General features: G+C 40.4%; 1 protein-coding gene across 5 annotated transcripts in view; it reads left to right on the forward strand.

Moving 5' to 3' along the window:
- The window catches only part of LRCH2 (leucine rich repeats and calponin homology domain containing 2), a 118,526-nt gene that overhangs the window by 17,507 nt on the left and 79,446 nt on the right, over window positions 1-21,573 (forward strand). For all 5 annotated transcript variants that reach the window (XM_032250764.1, XM_032250765.1, XM_032250766.1 and 2 more), the window contains exons 2-3: window positions 16,422-16,566; window positions 20,183-20,309. In XM_032250764.1, the coding sequence (XP_032106655.1) occupies window positions 16,422-16,566; window positions 20,183-20,309 (272 nt within the window). The remainder of the gene's footprint in view (window positions 1-16,421; window positions 16,567-20,182; window positions 20,310-21,573) is intronic.

Raw genomic sequence — 21,573 nt, forward strand, 5'->3', positions numbered from 1 at the left:
CTATGTCCATGTGCACACATTATTTAGCTGCCACTTATAAGTGAGAACATGTGATATTTGACTATCTGTTTATGAGTTATTTCAAAGATAATGCCTCTAGTTCTATCCATGTTGCTGCAAAAGACATGATTTTGGCTTGGTGCAGTGGCTCATGCCTGTAACCCCAACACTTTGGGAGGCTGAGTCAAGAGGATCCCTGGAGCTCAAGAGTTTAGAACCAGCCTAGGCAACAAAGCAAGACATTGTCTCTATTAAAAATAAAAAAAATTAGCTGGGTGTGGTGCCACATACCTGTAATCCCAGCACTTTGGGAGGCTGAGGCAGGAGGATTGCTTATGCCCAGAAGATAGAGGCTACAGTGGGCTATGATCATGCCACTGCACTCTAGCCTCAGTGAGAGAGTGCGACCCTGTCTCAAAACAGAAGAAGACATGATTTTATTATTTTTCATGGCTGAGTAGCATTCCATGGTGTGTGTGTGTGTGTGTGTGTGTGTGTGTGTGTGTGTACCCATATATGTATTTATACGTATATATGCCACATTTTTTTTTTTTTTTGAGATGGAGCCTCACTCTGTTGCTCAGGCTGGAGTACAGTGGCATGGTCTCAGCTCACTGCAACCTTTGCCTCCTGGGGTCAAGCAATTCTCCTGCCCCAGCTTCCTAAGTAGCTTAAATTACAGGCGCCTGCCACCATGTCCAACTAATTTTTGTACTTTTTTAGTAGAGATGGGGTTTCACCATGTTGGCCGGGCTAGTTTTTAACCAAGTCATCCATTGATGGACACTTAGCTTGATTCCTTGTCTTTACTATTGTATATAGTGCTGCGATAAACATCTTAGTGCAGGTATCTTTTTAATATAATTATTTCTTTTATTTTGGGCTGATACCTAGTAGTGGGATTGCCAGATGCAATGGTAGTTCTATTTTTAGTTCTTTGAGAAATTGTCATACTCTTTTTCCCCAGGGGTTGTACTAATTTACCTTACAACTAACAATATATAAATATTCCCTTTTCTTTGCATCCTCACCAACTGTTATTTTCTGACTCTTTAGTAATAGGCATTCTGACTGCTATAGGGTGGTACATTGTCCGTCTCAAAATTTTGTCTGTTTTAATTTGCATTTCTCTGATGCTTAATGATGTTGAGCATTTTTTCATATGCTTGTTGGCCATTTGTATGTCTTCTTTTGAAAAATGTCTGTTCACATATTTAAAATAGTGTACTGTCATGTTTTTCTTATAACAAAAGTGGTACTTGCTTATTGTAGAAAATTTGGAAAATACATGCATAGGGACGAAAATACAAATTACTTCTCATTCTAGCAACCCTGAATAAACGTTAATATTTTGGTAAATTTCCTTTATATTCCCAACCCTCATCCGCTTGCACAGACTTATAGCTCTTTATAAATTTATGTAGGATTGTATAAAATATACATTTTTAAAGGAGACGAATGATGAATTTTGTGTATATAGTTTTATATTTTAAATGCCCTAGTTATTATACTGTGAGCATTTTTCCATACTAAGGAATCGAGCCTATAATATGATTTTTAAAGGCTACAGGATATTCCATGTTAAGGATATAAAAATTTGTTTAGCCTTTATCTTATTGTTGTATATTTAAATTGTTTCTAATTTTTTATTATTTTAAATAATCCTGAAGTATGCATATTTTTTACATATCTCTATTGGATTTCAATTGAAAATTGCTAGAAATTGAATTATTGGATCAATGATTATGAACAGTGTTAAGGACCTTGATTCACTTTGCCAAATTGTACTCCAGAAACGTTACCTCATTTTGTATTCCTACCAATGATGTATAGAAGTGTCTAATTCAAAATAGCCTTGCCAACACCAAAAAACCTTTAAATTTGATGAATGAATTATGTTTTCTTTTTTTGAGATGGGGTGTTGCTCTGTCATCCATGTCACCCAGGCTAGAGTTCAGTAGCACGATCTTGGCCCACTGCAACCTCTGCCTCCTGGGTTCAAGCGATTCTCTTTCCTCAGTCTCCTCAGTATCTGGGACTACAAGTGCATACCACCTCACTTGGCTAATTTTTGTATTTTTATTTTTATTTTTATTTTTAGTAGAGACGGGGTTTCATCATATTGGCCAGGCTGGTTTTGAACTCCTGATCTCAAGTGATCCTCTGGCGTCGACCTCCCAAAGTGCTGAGAATACAGAAATGAGCCACTGCACCTGGCTGAATTATGTTATCATAATTTTTACATTTATTTTGATTACAGTGAGGTTGAAAATATTTTCATATGCATCTTGATCATTGGCAGTTTTCATTTTTGAAACTGTTTATGTCTTTGGCCCAGGTTTTATCTATGAGTTGTGGGTATCTTTTTGCTTTTTGATAGACTGAAGTTTTTCTTTCTTTTTATGTAGCTTAACCTAGAAATCTTTCATGTGTGAATTGTTTCTTTATATTAACACTTTGAAAGTCCTTCCCCATTCTAATATTAGGTGACTAGTTACTATAATGTTTTTCTTAAAGGTTCATTTTCATATTTATCTTTTTCCTTCATCTGGATTTTATTTTAGTAAAAGTTATGTGATAAAATAATAGCATTTGTCTTTTGAAAGTACAGTTATTCAATAGCCATTTGATAAGTAATAATGTATTGATTTGAAATGATAAACATAATAAATTTTATAAGGATTGAAGTGTAGTACCTTTCTTAAATGTCTTTGATGTTTGAATGCCATTACAGTGATTCAGTAGTCATTATTTCTTGGTGAAACTGAAAAACTTCCTAGAATGTCCTACAGATATCTCTGCATAGAGCTGCCCCTCCCTCTTCTTTTAAATAAAGTCGTGTCTTTCCATGTGGCTTAATTGTTGCAAGCCTCACAGTCCTTTCCTCACTGAGCACGCACCTATCTGCCCTCTAGTTAGCAGCTGTGATTTCCCCTTGCAATATCTGTTTTAGTTTGCACCTTTGCTTCTCAAAGTGCCTGTGCTGAAAATGAGCCTTTCATTATTAGTTGCTTCAGGTCAGTGAGATCTGCTTGTTATTGTTTCTCATAATTGTTAACTTTGAAGCATTTTTTTCTTCATTTTTTCCAATGTCTACTTTATAAGTTGTTTTTTTCTCTCCACTGAACTTATGGTTAATATTTTAATTCATCATAGAGTAGCTTAGAAATTCTGCAATCCATGCATCTTACTCATTCAACTATATCTCAATATTATGGACTGTTTATTATTTTGTCCTGCACAACACCCTTCTAGGGAATACTGAATCAAGAAATCACCTGTCTTTGCAGAAGGCATCTGTTGAAGCAGATGCTGGAGCCATGGGGTTGTCATTTACTATCAGGTTCCATCCAATATCAGTCTTTAATACTTCAAAGACACTTTCCATCCTTGCATCGACAGACAGCTGTGGTGCCTTCTGTTTTCTTGCTGTTTTTTATTTCTAGTCTTAACAGTTCTTTTAGATGGAAAAATAGGTAAGGAATTGTTAACATTTGAGAACATATTAATCAGATTTTACATACTGTAACTGTGCTCAAATTTGAGTAATAATATTAATAGTTACCAAAGAGCAGAGAAAACTTAATTTTTTCATGTCAGGAAATAAGTATCTGAGTTGGTTTATTTTATGCAATCTCTTGAAGACATATTTCTGGTATATATTTTTTATGTTACAAGAAATAAATATAATGGTCTAATTTCCATCATTTTATTTTCTATCTTTAGGAACATTACCTATCATTATGTACATGTGGACAATTTTCCCTTCATTTCTATTGATTATTTCTTCTAGGGATTTTAGGTTGTTACAGAATACTTAGTCATTACTAAGTATTGCAGGTAGCCCTGAAATAGTGAGGAATTAAGTGATTTTGGCACTATTTTGTAGGTAGTAGTAGATTCAGAAATGCAGTTCATATCCAGTCTAGTGCTCATCTCCCCCTCTTTTTTAGTTAGTAAGACTTCTGTGAACTTTGAGATATACGCCAAGGATGATGCTGTATTGGTCTGGCCACAAGACCTTTATATTATAGGAACTACAATTTTAGTAGAACTAAATGGAGGTGATTATTTTGCATTTTTTCACTAAAGTGTTACTATCTAAGCACGTATTACTTGGTGTTGGAATGGAATAAGAATTGATATTACCTAGCATTGGTGTCTGGTTGAGCTTTTGATCTACCCTAACATCTCGTGCTTAATTTATAGTTAATGTTTAATGGAATTTTATCAAATGAATGATAAAGACTGTGAGTCAAGTCAGGATGCTACCTGGCAAATATGGACAGTGAGGCCTGGAAGGTGAGGATCAGAATGTGCTTGCCTCTGTCACAGACTCTGGAAGTGCAGAACCACAGATAATTTGATATAAAGATATTTAAATATTTTACCTTGTATGTTTTCTGTGATTAGGCTGCAACTTCTAATGCCTGCTGGAAAAAGAATGCTACTATTCAAAGACAATTCACCATGGCTTCATGTTTCTGCACGTCTTACAAGTGAGGCACTAACTGCCTGTGTTCTGAACTGTATTTTCAAGGATATTGGTACAGTGACCAGCTTTGCAAGATAAACATACTGTTTCCCTTCAAAACAAAGTACAGGCTGGATGCAGTGGCTCACACCTGTAATCCCAACACTTTGGGAGGCCAGGGCAGGAGGATCACTTGAGCCCAGGAGTTTGAGACCAGCCTGGGCAACAACATAGCAAGGCCCTGTCTAGTTTTTTTTTTTTTTTTTTTTTTGAGACAAGGTCTTACTCTGTCACCCAGGCTGGAGAGCAGTGGCACAGTCAGCTCATCATAGCCTCAACCTCCCCAGGCTCAGGTGATCCTCCTGCCTCAGGTTTCCAAGTAACTGGGACTACAGGTCCATGTCACCACACCTGGATAATTTTTTTGAATTTTTTGTAGAAATGGGGTTTTGCCATGTTTCCCAGGCTGGTCTTGAACTCTTAGACCCAAGCAATCCACCCTCCTCAGCCTCTCAAAGTGCTGGGATTATAGGTGTGAGCCACTGCTCCTGGCCAAGACCCAGGCTCTTAAAAAAAAAAAAGGCAAGCATGGTGGTTCACGCTTGTAGTCCCAGCTACTTAGGAGGCTGAGGCAATAGGGCTGCTTTAGCCTGGGAGGGCAAGGCTGCAGTGAGCTGTGATTGCACCATTTTACTCCAGCCTGGACAAAAAAGCAAGATACTGTCTTTAAAACAAACAAATAAAACAAAAAGAAAACCAAAGCAAACCAAAGCAAAGGGCAGATTTGCTTACATCCTTGGACGAATTAGATAGTGTTTCTCTCCAAAGCAGAAGACAGTCATGCTTAATGTCCATTAAAATAAAGATAATGTCTCCCTTAGAACAAAAAGCAGGCATGCTTACTATGATAAAAGATTTGGGTTCCCTCAGCTCAGGTTCCTTTCCTATAATGTGATAATATTGCATGTGCATGCATCCACATGGGCCCATCAATATTGCCCCCGTGGGATTTCAGGGAGTAAGGGGAACTGACACATATATGCTGCTCATGCCACTTGCTGTGCTGTGAACAATAAAGGCTTCTGTCTCTTACGTAGGAGTCTCATGTCTTCTGCTAGCATCTATACAACAGTGTTAGGCTACCATACTGGCTTATAAATAGGGTAAAATCTGACCCGTCAGAGTTCTTGACAGGTACTCAGCACAATAATTTTGCCTATAAGATGTTATCCTCCTTTAGACAAAATTTGTTTGACTAATTTTCTTTAATCCTTGTTTATTGAATTGGTTAAAGATATTGAAAAAGTAATAAGGGCCCATTTGTTTGACTAATTTTCTTTAATCTTTGTTTATTGAATTGGTTAAAATATTGAAAAAGTAATAAGGGCCCATCTCTTTAAGGAGTCAAGAAAGCTGTGTGTCATCTCAGATGAAACAATTTTGAATCCGTAAATTAGTAACAGCTGAGGGCTTTATAATGATATTCATTATTCTCTGAAACAAAAATTGAACCTAGAAGTAAGATTTATATTCTGCCTCCTATTGCAAAAAGCAGTCTTGGGTGTGTGTGTGGATGTTGTTAGGAGATTCAGAATTCCTCTAACCCTGGTTTATGGTTGCAGTGGGACAGAAGATCACAGTAGTGTGTTGGAGGAGTGGAAAATCACAGATAGAACACAGGTTTTGAAGACACATGAGTTTGGAACTCCAGTGCTGTCAGTTATTACTAGTTTTTGATTTTTTTTTAACATTGGGAAAGCATATCAATCAGTCTGTCTTTGCTTCATATGTGATTTAGTCTGTTTTCACACTGCTGATAAAGACATACCCGAGACTGGGAAATTTACAAAAGAAAGAAATGTATTGGACTTACAGTTCCATGTGGCTGGGGAGGCTTCATAATCATGGTGGAAGGTGAAAGGCACTTCCCACATGGTGGCAAAAAAGAGAAGAGAGCTTGTATAGGGAACCTTCCCTTTTTAAAACTATCAAATCTCATAAGACTTATTCACTATCATGAGAACAGCACCAGAAAGACCTGGCCCTTTGATTCAGTTACCTCCCACTGGGTTCCTCCTACAAAACATGGGAATTCAAGATGAGATTTGGGTGAGGACACAGCCAAACCATATCATTCTGCCTTTGACCCCTCTCAAATCTCATGTCCTCACATTTTAAAACCAATTATACCTTCCCAACACTCTTCCAAAGTATTAACTCATTTCAGCACTAACTCAAAAGTCCATAGTCCAAAGCCTCATCTGACACAAGGCAAATCTCTTCTGGCCATGAGCCTGTAAAATCAAAAGCAAGTTAGTTACTTCCTAGATACAATGGGGGTACAGGCATTGGATAAATACAGCCATTCCAAATGAGAGAATTTGGCCAAAACAAAGGCAAATGGGAGAATTTGGCCAAAACAAAGAGGCTACAGGCCCCATGCAACTTTGAAATCCAGTGAGGTAGTCAAATCTTAAAGCTCCAAAATGGTGTCTCTTGACTCCACATCTTACATGCAGGTCACGCTGATGTAAGAAGTGGGTCCCTATGGTCTTGGGCAGCTCTGCGCCTGTGGCTTAGCAGGGTACAGACTCCCTCCTGGCTGCTTTCATAAGGTGGCATTGAGTGTGGCTTTTCCAGGTGCACAGTGCAATCTGTTGGTGGATCTACCATTGTGGGGTCTGGAAGATGGTGGCCGCCTTCTCACAGCTCCACTAGGTGGTGCCCCAGTGGGGACTTTGTGTGGGGGCTCCTACCCCACATTTCCTTTCTGCACTGCCCTAGCAGAGGTTCTCCATGAAGTCCCAGCCCCTGCAGCAAACTTATGCCTGGACATACAGGCATTTCCATACATCCTCTGAAATCTAGGCAGAGGTTCCCAAACCTCAATTCTTGACTTTTGTGCACCATAGGCTGAACAACACATGGAAGCTGACAAGGCTTGGGTTTGTACCTTTTGAAGCCATGCCCTAAGCTGTACCTTGACCCCTTATAGTCATGTCTGGAGTGGCTGGGACACAGAGCACCAAGTCCCTACCCTGCACACAGCACAGGGTCTCTGGGCCTGGCCCATGAAACCATTTTTTCATCCTAGGCCTCCAGGCCTGTGATGGGAGGGGCTGCCGTGAAGACCTCTAACATGCTCTGGAGACATTTTCCCTATTGTCTTGGGAATTAGCATTCATTTCCTGGTTACTTATGCAAATTTCTGCAGCCAGCTTGAAATTTCTCCTCCGAAAATGGGATTTTCTTTTCTATCGCATTGTCAGGCTGCAAATTTTCCAAACTTTTATGTTCTGTTTCCCTTTTAAAACTGGGTGCTTTTAACAGCACCCAAGTCACCTCTTGAATGCTTTGCTGCCTAGAAATTTCTTCTACCAGATGCCCTAAATCATCTCTTTCAAGTTCAGAGTTCCACAAATCTCTAGGGCAAGGGCAAATGCCACCAGTCTGTTTGCTAAAACATAAGAGTGTCACTTTTGCTCCAGTTCCCAACAAGTTCCTTATCTCTATCTGAGATCACCACAGCTTGGATTTCATTGTCCATACCATTATTAGCACTTTGGTCAAAGCCATTCAACAAGTTTCTAGGGAGTTCCAAACTTTCCCACTTTCCCAAACTGTCTTTTTCTGAGCCATCCAAACTGTTCTAACTTGTGCCTGTTACCCAGTTCTAAAGTCACCTCCACATTTTTGAGTATCTTTTCAGCAATGTCCCACTCTACTGGTACTAATTTACTGTATTAGTCCATTTTCATGCTGCAGATAAAGACATATGTGAGACTGTACAATTTACAAAAGAAAAAGTTTATTGGACTTACAGTTCCATATGGCTGGGGAGACCTCACAATCATGGTAGAAGGTAAAAGGCACATCTCACACGGTGGCAGACAAGAGAAGAGAACTTGTGCAGGGAACCTTCCCTTTTTAAAACCATCAGATCTCGTGAGACTTATTCACTATCATGAGAACAGCATGGGAAAGACCTGTCCCTTTGATTCAGTTACCTACTACCACGTCCCTCCCACAACACGTGGGAATTCAAGATGAAATTTGGATGGGAATACAGACAAACCATATCAATATGTGAAATGAGAAACAGTAACTACCTTACAAAGTTATAAGTTAATCTTCACTTTTTTGATGGAAAACATGAGATGCTGTTAGTGTGAGATAGTTCAAGAAATTAAGATACAAGTAGTTCTGTGTTATTTCCCATTTTTCTTTCCATGGTTGTATTATTTTTGGCACTATTATTCTGTTTACCCAATGATTTAGAAAGGCTGTTTACACTGATTTAAAATCTGAAACAGCCAGGAATTAGATTTATTATTCTTCATTTAACTCTATTCAATTAGAATAATAATTATAATTTTAAGTGATATTTACTAAATAAATACATGAACTCATCCAGGAAACAGTTTATGAATGCACATTTAATTAAATTCCCCTAAGGGAACTTATAATATTACTTTGTAATTTAACTAAATAATCTTTTATTTGGAGGGGAAAGAACATAAAGCATCATGAAAAATGTGTAGATTATTAATGTCTTGATATTATTTAAATCATTAATTTATTCTTGTTATTAATGTTTTAATTCATGTTTTAGGTTTTTTTTTCATGTCCCTTTTTGGTAGTTTATTTGCTTTTTTATTTCATAGACTTTATTTTTCAGAAGTTTTAGGTATACAAAAAAATTGAGCAGATTGTACAGTTACCCCATATTTCTTTTCTCCAGCTCATAGTTTTCCTATTTTTAGCATCTTACATTTTTGTAATGATTTTTTACAATTAATGAACCAATATATGGTACCCTTGATGATGATGAAAATTGATGAAGCAATATTTCATTATTAAAATCTATACTTCACATTAGGGTTCAGTCTTTATGTTGTATAGTTGTATGTCTTTTGACAAATGCATTTGTCATGTATGCATCATCACCATATCACATAGAAGAGCTTAACTGCCCTGTAAATTCTCTGTGTTCCATGTATTAATCACTCTTTGATATGGTTTGGCTCTGTATCCCCACTCAAATCTCATATTGAATTGTAACCACCCTGTGTCAGGGAGGGACCTGGTAGGAGGTGATTGGATCATGGGGGTGGTTTCCCCCATGCTGTTTTCATGAGAGTGAGTGGGTTCTTATGAGATATGATGATTTTTAAGTGTGTAGCATTCCCCTCCCACCCTCTGCCTTGTGAAGAAGGTGCTTGTTCTTCATGTTCTGCCATGATTGTTTCCTAAAGCCTCCCCAGCAATACAGAACTGTGTGTCAATTAAACCTCTTTTCTTTATAAATTACTGATTCTCAAGTAGTTTTATATACCAGTGTGAGAATGGGCTAATACAGAAATTTGGTACCAAAGAAGTGGGGCATTGCTATAAAGATTACTGAAAATATGGAAGCAACTGTGGAACTGGGTAGTGGGCAGAGGTTGGAATGTTTTGGAGGGCTCAGAAGAAGACTGGAATATGAGGGAAAGTTTTGAGCTCCGTAGAGACTTGCTGAATGGTTGTGATGTGATGGGAATATTTATAACAAAATCCAGGCTGAGGTGGTCTTAGATGGACATGAGGAACTTATTGGAACTGAAGCAAAGGTCACTCTTGCTATGCTTTAGCAAGGAGACTGGTGGCATTTTGCCCCTGCCCTAGAGATCTGTGGAACTTAGGACTTAAAAGAGATGATTTTGGGTATCTGGCAGAAGAAATATCTAGGTAGCAAAGCATTCAAGATGTGACCTGGTTGTTTCTGAAAGTGTTCAGTTATATGCATTCACAAAGAGATGGTCTGACATCAGAACTTATGTTTAAAAGAGAGGAGCATAAAAGTTTGGAAAATTTGTAGCCTATATGTTAGAAAAATAAAACCATTGACTGGGAAGAAATTCAAGCCTGCTGCAGAAATTTGCATAAGTTAAAAAGGAACCAGAATGTTATTTGCCAAAACAATGGGGAAAATGTCTCCAGGGCATTTCAGAGATCTTCAGGACAGCCCCTCCCATCACAGACCTGGAGGCTTACTAGGGAAAAATGGTTTCATATTCTGGGCCCAGAGCTCCACTGCTCTGTGCGGCCTCAGAATATGGCGCCCTGTGCCCCAGCCACTCCAGCTTCTGCTGTGGCAAAAAGGGGCCAAGATACAGCCCATAATGTTCCTTCAGAGGTTGCAAGCCCCAAGCCTTGCTGGCTTCCACATGGTGTTGGGCCTGTGGGTGCTTAGAAGACAAGGGTTGAGGTTTGAGAATCTCTGCCTAGATTTCAGAGGCTGTATGGTAATGCCTGAATGTACATGGAGAAGTCTGCTGCAGGGCCAGAGCCCTCATGGGTTACCTGTACTAGGGCAGTGTAGAGGGGAAATGTAGGGTTGGGGACCCACACGGAGTCCCCATTGGGGCACTGCCTAGTGAAGCTGTGAGAAGATGGCCACCATCCTCCAGACATCCAGACCGACAGCTTGTACCAGGCACCTAGAAAAGTTGCAGATACTCAGTGCCAGCCCCTGAAACCAGCCATGGGGGCTATACCCTGAAGAGCCACAAGGGCAGAGCTGCCCAAGGCTATGGGAACCTGCCCCTTCCATCAGTGTGCCCTGGATGTGAGACATGGAGTCAAAGGAGATTATTTTGGAACTTTTAAAATGACTTCCCCATTGGATTTCGGACTTGCATGGGGCCTGAGGCCCTTTCATTTTGGCCAATTTCTCCCATTTGGAACAAGTGTATTACACAACGCCTGTACCTCCATTGTATCTAGGAAGTAACTAACTTGATTTTGATTTTACAGACTCATAGGTGGAAGGGACTTGCCTTGTCTCAGATGAGACTTTGGAGTTGGACTTTTGACTTAATGCTGGAATTAGTTAAGACATTGGGGAACTGTAGAGATGGAATAATTGAGGCCATCATATTGCCTAGCTTTTTCATGCTTTCTATATTTTTATGTTGGTTTCTGCTCATCTGGCTTCATAGCTATATCTTCTTTTTTTAAAAAAATGACTTTCATGTGGATGGGGGACATTTTTCTTGAAGACGTAACGATGTTGGTTGGGTAGGGCCTTCTGGATTTGTTTCCAGGTGCATGCAGTGGTGAAGACTCCATATGGCTATCCTTATTGTGTTAATATGAGGTTCTTGGTGGGGCCTGTGGTGAAGTTGTGCTTGTGACTGGAATGCCTGATGGGCCCATTATCAGGTTTTTTTTTGAGGTGAAGTCTTGCTCTGTCACCCTGCCTGGAATGCAGTGGCGCGATCTCTGCTCACTCACTGCAAGCTCCACCTCTGGGTTCAAGTGATTGTCCTGCCTCAGCCTCCTGAGTAGCTGGGATTATAGGCACATGCCACCATGCCCAGCTAATATTTTTGTGTTTTTAGTAGAGGTGGGGTTTCACTGTGTTATCCAGGATGGTGTCAAACTCCTGACCTTGTGATCCACCCACCTTGGCCTCCCAAAGTGCTGGGATTATAGGCCTGAGTCACCATGCCCAGCCAGGTTTATGTCTATCCTTGTGACCTGGGACAGCATATGCTGGCTGCTGTGTTGGCAGTTTCCAGGCAGGCTAATAATTTTGGCATCTGGGTGGCTTTCTCAGATGCTAGTTTTAGTAGAAGTATACCAGGTAGATAAGCAGGCTCTTGAGCTCCTAAGCATCTGGGGTAGTGTGAGTGATAGAGGTAGAGGTGATGAAGCTGGGTGGATCCAGATTGGGCAAGCTTTACTCAGCACCTACCAATAGCAAGTTCATGCACCAGCCATGATGTGGGGGTGGGGCGGGCAGTATACTCCTCAGGCCTCTGGTGAAATGCATAGGTGAGAAGTGACTGCTGCTGTGCTGAGGTCCTGCCATGGGTGCCAGGGAGGATGAGACCACTACCATCCCTCCCCCATCCCAGCTGTGGCAGCCAACCAGGCTGTTCTGTTATGGCAGTTTGCACCCAGCCCATAATTCAGCTGTGAGCCATTGAAGTCAGCACCCAGCTCAAGACCAAGCCTCTTCAGTAACTCATCCTGCTCAGGATTGGAGCATGGGGAGCCTGGTTCCAACACCAGAGGCTGGAGCCCATGTATGCCATGTCTGATTCTCAGTTTTGGTTGTGAGATCCCCATCCCTGCTCAAGCCCCTGCTCTGCAAGATGCAGCCTGATCTTCTCCAATGGCCAAGACTGGTACTGCAGATTCCCAGGACCACTCATAGTTTGCTAAGAGCTAGGATCAAGAATGGCATCTTACTGTGACTACTTAGTTCTGAGGAAAGGTATGGGACCCAGGGCATGTTGCCTCCCTGGAGCATTTCCTTCTCACAGTCTCCTGGATGCCCCTAAATCAGATTCAGGATTTGGATGGGTCAGGATGGTCTCCTGTAGCCTGGATTGTATGATTCCCCAGTGGGGAAGTGGACTGGAGAAAGATACTCTCTCTTGTATTAGGGATTCATTGCCAGTTCCCAGACTGTCTTGACTACACAGTCTGTCTGCTTTCCATCTCTTTCCTAGATTTTGGAGTTTCCTTTCACTTTTTCTGTTGAACCCCGTGTTCCCTCCTGGATAATGTATTCAAAGTGTGATTGTCTGTATACCATTTGGTTTTTCTAAGTGGATGAGGTGTGCTGGAAATCATTCTAGTCAGCTATCTTGGAAAAAAGTCAGCCTCCTGTCGCTTTTTGAACTTCTTTGATCTCTTCATATGGTTACTGTGTTTTCTCATGACCATTATTTTCAGCCTTTTCTGCTTGCTGTTTTTTCTCTACTCACTTTCTAAGTATAGGCCTTCCTGATAGCCAATTCTTAATCTTTCTAATTTGGTAGTCTGATATTAGGTGATGTCCCACATTTCTGTGATTTAATAGAATTAACCATATTCCTACAACTTTTTTTTTTATTTTTGAGACAGTCTTGCTCTGTCACCCAGGCTAGAGTGCAGTGGTCCCATCGCAGCTCACTTCAACCTCTCCCTCCCGGGTTCAAGCGATTCACCTGCCTTAACCTCCTGAGTAGCTGGGATTACAAGTGCATGACACCACACTCAGCTAATTTTTATAATTTTAGTAGAAATGGGATTTCACCATGTTGGTCAAGTTGGCCTCGAATTCCTGACCTTGTGATCTGCCTACTCTCCACCCAAAATCTAGTTGCTTTAAATGAGCAGAATGATCCATTTTTCCATTTTAGGTGAGCAGATGATTATGAAAGATCTCAGAACTGTTTACCTCATTTATCAGGAAAGTTTGCAAGGGAAGAAACTATTATCAAATGTCTACTTGTAAATATAAGACTAGGACTCAGGCTCATATCTTATACTTTTAACATGAACTTGTTGAAAGAATCGTTAACAATTTCAAAACTAAATTAAACACATTTTAAGTTTTTCCCTGCAAAAGCATAAAAGTGGAAATTGTAACAAATTCTTAAAAGAAAAACAGCTCTTCCTTATACAAGTTCTTGGGTAGTTACCATAGAACAGGTTCTTTTTGTTAGTTTCTTTGAAAAGAGATTTTTGCTCCCAAGTCTGTTCCTGCCTTCCTCTTTCTCCAAGCGGCTTTCCTAGATGGCCTCTGGGAACCCTGGAGCCCGACTGGCTGTAAGAATCATGCAGTGGAGGGCTGCCCCTTTCCATGGGCAGAGGGAGTCCATGATCCTGGTCTGCCTACTTGGTCTCGGCCCCTCAAGTATCGGTCGCTCTGGATGTAAATTTTGCTGTAACTGTCACGGCCGTTGCGGCCCTGGTACTCCTTGTAGTGTCTTCTTCCTCCATAGCAGCCTCCTCCACTCCTGCCGTAACTGCTGCTGTAACTCTTATGGCCCCGACTGTAGGCATCGAGTGAGCGGCGCCGGTAATTCTTGTAGCGGTCTCCTCCTCCATAGTGGTCGCTCTGACTGTAACTATTGCTGTAACTGTTGCGGCCCCCGCTGTAGGCGTCCAGCGAGCGGCCCCCGCTGTAGGCCTCGAGCGAGCGGCCCCGGTACTCCTCATAGCGGCTTCCTCTTACATAAGATGGCGGTGTTCCACGCCTGGGGGCGGTGCTGCACGGGTTTCCACAGCTCTCGAAGGGCTCTCGGTAAGGGCCTCTGCTTGGATGATCCGTGTAGTCATGGTCACGACCCCTGTAGCTGTCTCGGTGGCCATGGCCTCTCGAGGGACAGTAGTCCCGGACACTGGAGTGGCCATAATGATGGCGGCTGTACTCTCTGGACGAGGGGGCAAAATCCCGGGAGTTGCGGTAGTATCGGCTCGAGTAGCTGTCTCTGGGTGCCCGCCAGCCCAGGTAGGGGTGGTGGTGCGGGGGTGGTGGCTCCCAGCGCGGCAGGTCTGAGTAGCCGCCTCGCTCCCACAAGGCCACGGCCTTCCTGCGCATTTCACTGCCACGGCTGCGAGCTAGGCCCCATGGTGTGGCCCTCTTGCGGGGTGGGCTGGCCCAGTGCAGCACTGGCTGCGGCCTGCGCTTCATGGGCATTCGGGCTCTGTAGCGCTGCGGGTCAAAATGCCCCACGTAGCCGCCATCATCATTGGGCCTGCCCCGTGATGGGGGTCGCCACAGGCTGCCGCCACCCCAACGGATCCCGCACGGGAACCTCGGGTGACCATGGCTGCTGGGGGACCTTGGGCCCCACCGGATGCTCTGGAATGCCGGTTTGACGGCCTGGGCCACCTTGATGGACTTACCATCTAGGTAATTGCCATTCATATCTCTGGCGGCAGCCCTGGCGTCTTCCGGGCTTTCGAAGGTGATGAACGCGAAGCCCCTCGACTTGGTGGTTTCTCGGTCTTTCATCAGGACCACCTTGACGATGCAGCCATACTTGCTAAACTCTGCCTTGAGGGCTTTCTCATCGGTTTTGAGGTTGAGGCCCCCAACAAAAAGCTTCCCCGGGCGATCCACTTCCATCATGTCTGCCTGTGGAGTGGTCGGTTGGAGGCAGTGGGAGGGGTGAGGCAGCGCCAGTTGCAGCCTTGGAGCGCTCTTTGTTGAGGGCGGCTCCTACTGGTTGGGGGTGTATATCTCAAGAAGAAAAAGTGTCTTACGTCATAGTTCTTGAAAACACCGACATTTATGATACAGGTAGAGGAAAACCTAGCAAAAGAAAATAAGAAGTAGCCAGAGAGGTGTTAGGAAGAGATCCCAGAATTATAGTCTTCTAAGCCAAAGGAAAATAATATTTCCAGACATATGGAATGGTTATTGATATGGTGGTTGTTGGTATTGGTGAATGTGAGAGTGCATAGAAACCAATTTGTAGTGCCTTGAGAAGTCTATGGTAAGTAAGAAATTTAGTTGTGGATTTATGTAACTTTGGCTGTGAAAGAAGAGGCAGATGGAGGGGGATGTGGGATCGTGGGAGGTATTTTTGTGTTTGCTTTTAAAGATTAGAGATAAATCTTCATTGGTATTTTAAAAGACATAGCATATTTGGATTTTAGACATATTGAAGCATATGAAGTACGTTTGGTTAATAAACATGTATTCTATGAGTATTTTTTTTTTTTAAAGACAGAGTCTGGCTGTGTCACCCAGGCTGGAGTGCAGTGGCATGATCTCAGCTCACTGCAACATCCACCTCCTGGGTTCAAGCAATTCTCCTGCCTCAGCCTCCTGAGTAGCTGGGATTACAGGCACCCACCACCACATCCAGCTAATTTTTGTGTTTTAGTAGAGACAGCGTTTCGCCATGTTGGCCAGGCTGGTCTCCAACTCCTGAGCTCAAATGATCCTCCTGCATTGGCCTCCCAAAGTGCTGGGATTACAGGTGTGAGCCACTGCACTGGCCGTATGAGTACATTTCTTAGTAATGTTTTTTTGCCCTCAAGGGTAATATTGTCTATTTTAAAATATTTTAAGTAGTTGCTTAGATTCTAAGTGATTCAGCAAGTGTGAAAATAGTCCTTTTAATTACCATAGATATAGGTATATGTCTAATACTCAGACACTTTTTTTTTTTTTCAGATCTTTCCAGAAATCGCTTTACAGAAATTCCTTCTGATGTCTGGTTATTTGCACCCCTGGAAACATTAAATTTATATCATAATTGCATCAAAACCATTCCTGAAGCCATTAAAAATCTGCAGATGTTAACATACCTTAACATTAGGTAAGGAAACAAAAATAAATTTTGGGTTTTATTGTCATTTTAATCCTTTTTTAGTAGCAAAGGAATATGTTTGATATGGCTGTGTAGCTTAAATTTATCTCAGTAGTATCTTATTTGTGTTTTTCATATGTTCACATTATTTTGTAGGTTTTTATCCTGTTCTCGAGAGCGGAGCTTCTCAAACTTTAACACATAGGAATTACCCTGAGATCTGTTAGAATGCAGGTTCTAATTTCTTAGGTCTGTTGTGGGGTCTGCATTTCTAACAGGCCCCTTGGCAATGCCCATGCCTACCTACTGGTCCCTAGACCTCGGTTTGAGTAGCAAGGCTTTACACTATAAATATTTTCCTGAAATTATAGCACCACAATATAGATTTTATGTGCATCCTTAAATATGTGAAACAAAGAAACAATGCTTGAGCTATTTTTTCTCACTTTTATGACCTCTTGCTTCTACTTCAAGGATGGTTAGAGTGGGATGGGAATGTTCAAAGGTTTGGAAGTGGATGACAGTTCATGTTTATACTTAGTAAGTGCTTATCATGTGCCAAGCAGTATTCCAAATGCTTTACCCATATTACCTTATCTAGTTTTCATGACAGCATTTTGAGTTAGGTATTATTGTTATCCCTGCATTACAGGTGAGGAAACTGGGTTAAGCTCTTTGTCCAGATTCATAGATATATTCAGCAAGTGATAGAGCCAAGATTAAAATCAAAGCAGTATGACTGTAGAACTCTCGTTCATACATAGCTCTTACCCTATATATATAAAAGAGTGAACACTCAATAAGTATAAGAAAAAACTTTCCCTGCCAAATCAGTAACATTGAATGAAAATTGATATATTTTGACTTAATTTTAGAATTTGTTCTTTTTTTATTCAGTTGGAAGGGATAATTTCCTCATTAACCAAGTTGTCTAAATTCACATATAGAGGAGTAGTAACTATAATATACATAAATGATAATGTTCTCATCTCACTGTGTTATATCATTTCTTTTATATGACTCCTCCAGTGGTATTACCTGACAGTGCATGCTATTTTAACTGAAACTACTTTACACTGCCGGGTGCGGTGGCTCACACCTGTAATCCCAGCACTTTGGGAGGCCAAGGTGGGTGGATCACAAGGGTTGGGTGTTTGAGAGCAGCCTGACCAACATGGTGAAACCCCATCTCTACTAAAAATACAAAAATTAGCTGGGTGAGGTGGCAGACACCTGTAATCCTAGCTACTCGGGAGGCTGAGGCAGGAGAATAGCTTGAACCCAGGAGGCAGAGGTTGCAGTGAGCTGATATCACGCCACGCAATCCAGTCTGGGTGACAGAGCAAGACTCTGTCAAAAGAAAAGAAATGAAAAGAAAAAAGAGAAGAGAAGAGAAAAAAGAAAAGAAAAGAGAAAAGGGAAAAGGAAAAGAAATGTGTGAGAGAAATTTCCTTCCATAGACATCAATCCTTGTTCTCTAAGTAGGTATAAATCTCCTTGGCCTGGCTTAAAAGAGGTTTGTGGAAAGTCAGGTATTTTTAAGTTTTGTCTTTGTTTCTGTTTCATTTTGTTCTTTTGCAGAAAAAGTGATTTGCCAAAAACTGAATTACATTTCTCCCTTAACAAATATGGTAATCTTAGTTTTACTGAAGTTTTACTAAAACTTTATCTGATTCTATCCTGTTGTGATCAGTAAGAGTCAACTTTGTTTTTTATAGTCACAAAAATCTTTGAGTAAACTATATTGAAATAACATTAGTTCTAGCGACTGATTTCCTCTTTAAAGCATGTAGTAAAAAAGTGACAATTAATAATTTATTAGCTAGTATGAAGAAACCAGATTCTTGTGAAAGATGATTGTGTGTTAACTCAATGAATATATATATTTTTTGAGTCTTGTTCTGCCTCCCAGGGTGGAGTGGTGTCATTTTGGCTCACTGCAAACTCCACCTCCCAAGTTCAAATGATCCACCTGTCTCAGCCTCCCGAGTAGCTGGAATTATAGGCACCTGCCACCAGGCCTGGCTAATTTTTAGTAGAGGCAGTGTTTTACCATATTGGCCAGGCTCGTCTCAAACTCCTAACCTCATATGGTTTGCCTGCCTCAGCCTCCCAAAGTTCTGGGATTACAGGCGTGAGCCACTGTTTCCGGCCTGAATATGCTTTTTAAGGGAAGAAAATAAACTGATTTTAAGCTATTTTTGGCCTGAAGAAGTATTAGAATGAGTTTGCCATTATTTAGTCCATGTATTTATTTATTTTGCTGAAAATATCTTAATAAACTTATAAGATAATTTTTCAACTCTTCTCTCTTCCTATATACTATCCCCTTTTTTAGTAGAATCCTACAGAAAGATCCTTGTGTGCCCTGGTGTGAAGGGGCCCAGATGGACCGTTTTTCCAAGGAGCCTGCTTGACCCTGAAAGTACGAAGGATTATGACAGGACCCTAGCATATTTGATATTCCAGCAATCTGGCCAGTATTGCTGGTTGAGGGGCATTGCCATTTTTTGTTTATTTGTGCCATGTGATTAAAGCCAGTCTAGTGTTTCTGGATGTCCTTTGCCAGAGAAAAGATAAGGTGAAGGGTCTTGAAGTCCCCCTCTTGGGTAACACTGGACTTTTGTTGCTGTGTGTGTTACACAAAATGCTACGTACAGGTCTATAAACGTCACTTTGAAAAATAGGAAAAATAGTAGCTTATTGCTTATTAATGCTTGTTAGTATGTAAATGGAATGGAAAAATGTGTATTTTGATAGGGGGTTATTTGGGTTTTGGCATATAAATTTGACTATAGTAATTTGAGGGCCAAGGCCCCAGAACCAGATTGCCTGGGTTTGAATCCTGCCTCTCCCACTTTACAGCTGTGTGACTTTGAGCAGTTTACTTAAACTCTTTGTGACTATTTCTTCATCTGTAAAATGGGTATCACTGTCAGAGTTAATTCACATGAACTGCTCTGAACATGTCCTGGCAATAGTAGGTACTCAGTTAATATTAGTTATTATATTTAAATGTATCTATAGAGATGAGAATGTTTTATCAACTTTGAGTTGAGATAAAGGTGCTAATAGACTGTTAAACCTTAAAAGGGATTGGGTTAGGGTTACTACATGTTTTTGAAGATACAGTCCTATTCATTCTTTTATAAATTTGAACTTAGTGCATGCATATTTATTCCTGGAGACTTTCCTTAGCATAGAAGTATTGAATATACCAGACTTATATTAAGGAGCAAGGTTCTGACATTCTTGAGCTCAGAAGAATCATTCTGGGTTTTTGAGAACTGATGGTGTGTAGAGCAGTATCATAGGTCTGACTGCATAGGCTTTGCTATGCTATGGATCTCTGCTGTACTTGGGCAAGTCACTTAACCAGTTTTAATTTTCATTTTCTGATTCATATAATGAAGGTAATAACTACTTGATCTTGTGTTGTTAACATGAGAATTAAATGAGACAGTGCGTATAAGAAATTTAGCACTGTGCCTGATACAAAGTGAGCACTCAGTGATTATTATTACTTAGTGATAGAATATTATTTACTTACAAAGTGATTTCTTCTTTTTTAATATGTCACATTTCATACATATTTCTCATAATGAGACTTTCTGATTCTTTTCAGTCGAAATCTTTTATCAACATTGCCAAAATACCTATTTGATCTTCCTCTTAAAGTTTTGGTCGTCAGCAATAATAAACTGGTATCCATTCCAGAAGAAATTGGGAAATTAAAAGATTTAATGGAGTTGGTGAGTAAAATAGTTATATTAATTGAATGTAATATGCATAATATATACACCTTTACATTTTGGAAGATTATTCATTATTTTATGGAATTTCATTTTAATTTTTTAAAAAAGTATTACCTTGGTATATGTCTAAATTCAGTAAGACTTAGTAAAGTCTTGAGCTACTGTATGTCTGAGTTTTCCCAGTCACAAAATAGCATGGTTCTTTCTTAGTCCTAGTGATGTTAGAAGGCTTGCTTACCAACTTTAAGAAATACTTTTCAAATGAATAGGCATTTGTTTACCCATTTTATGAACAGTAAAGGTCTTAGAGAAAAGCTAAGGGAATTTATTAAATAAGGCTTTTGTAAGACTATGATATATCTTTAGAGAAAGGAGATAGAAGAAAGTTTCTACAAACAGAATTTGCAACATAACTCTTCCTCACTGTTTGCTTATATGATAACACTTTTTAGACTGAAATAAATAGTAAGACACTATTATATGCAATTGATTGTAGAAATACAGAATAATTTAAATTAATTACCTGGGACATAACATTTTATATATTAAAGGACATTGAATTCTGAGAGAAACATATTCAGATCCTCAAACCTTTGAGCTATTTTTTATATCTTTTGTTTACCTCCACTTTACACAGTGTACCATGCTGCTTGTTTTTCTTTCCTTTTATCTTGAATGATGCTTTGCTAATAAATAGGTATTTTTAAAGTATTCTTTTTGTTTTTTTTTGAGACAGAGTCTCACTCTGTTACCCAGGCTGGTGTGCAGTGGCATGGTCTTGGTTCACTGCAGCCTCTGCCTCCCAGGTTCAGGCAATTCTCGTGCTCAGCCTCCCAAGTAGTTGGGATCACAGGCATGCACCACTATGCTCAACTAAATTTTGCATTTTTTGTAGAGACAGGGTTTCACTATGTTGCCCAGGCTGGTCTTGACCCCTGGCCTCAAGTGATCTACTTGCCTCAGCCTCCCTAAGTGCTGGGATTATAGATGTGAGCCACTGTGCCTGGCCTAAAGTCCTGAAGTATTCTTATGTATGACTATATTATGTCCAGGGGCCCAAAAGTTTTCTTGAGGAACTTACCTCCAATTTTAAATGAGAAATGAATTTTAACAGAATGTAATGAGCAGAAATTTCAGGAATACCTTTTATTCATTAGGGAATACCTGCATGTCTAATCAATGTCGAATTATAATACAAGGTAGCTTCCTTGAATTTTACCTTATGTTTTAGAAACATATAATTTAGAGATTATAAAAGGTC

The sequence above is a fragment of the Sapajus apella genome, unplaced genomic scaffold (assembly GCF_009761245.1).
Source record: "Sapajus apella isolate SASKATOON/1434 unplaced genomic scaffold, GSC_monkey_1.0 scaffold73, whole genome shotgun sequence".
NCBI classification, from domain to species: domain Eukaryota; kingdom Metazoa; phylum Chordata; class Mammalia; order Primates; family Cebidae; genus Sapajus; species Sapajus apella.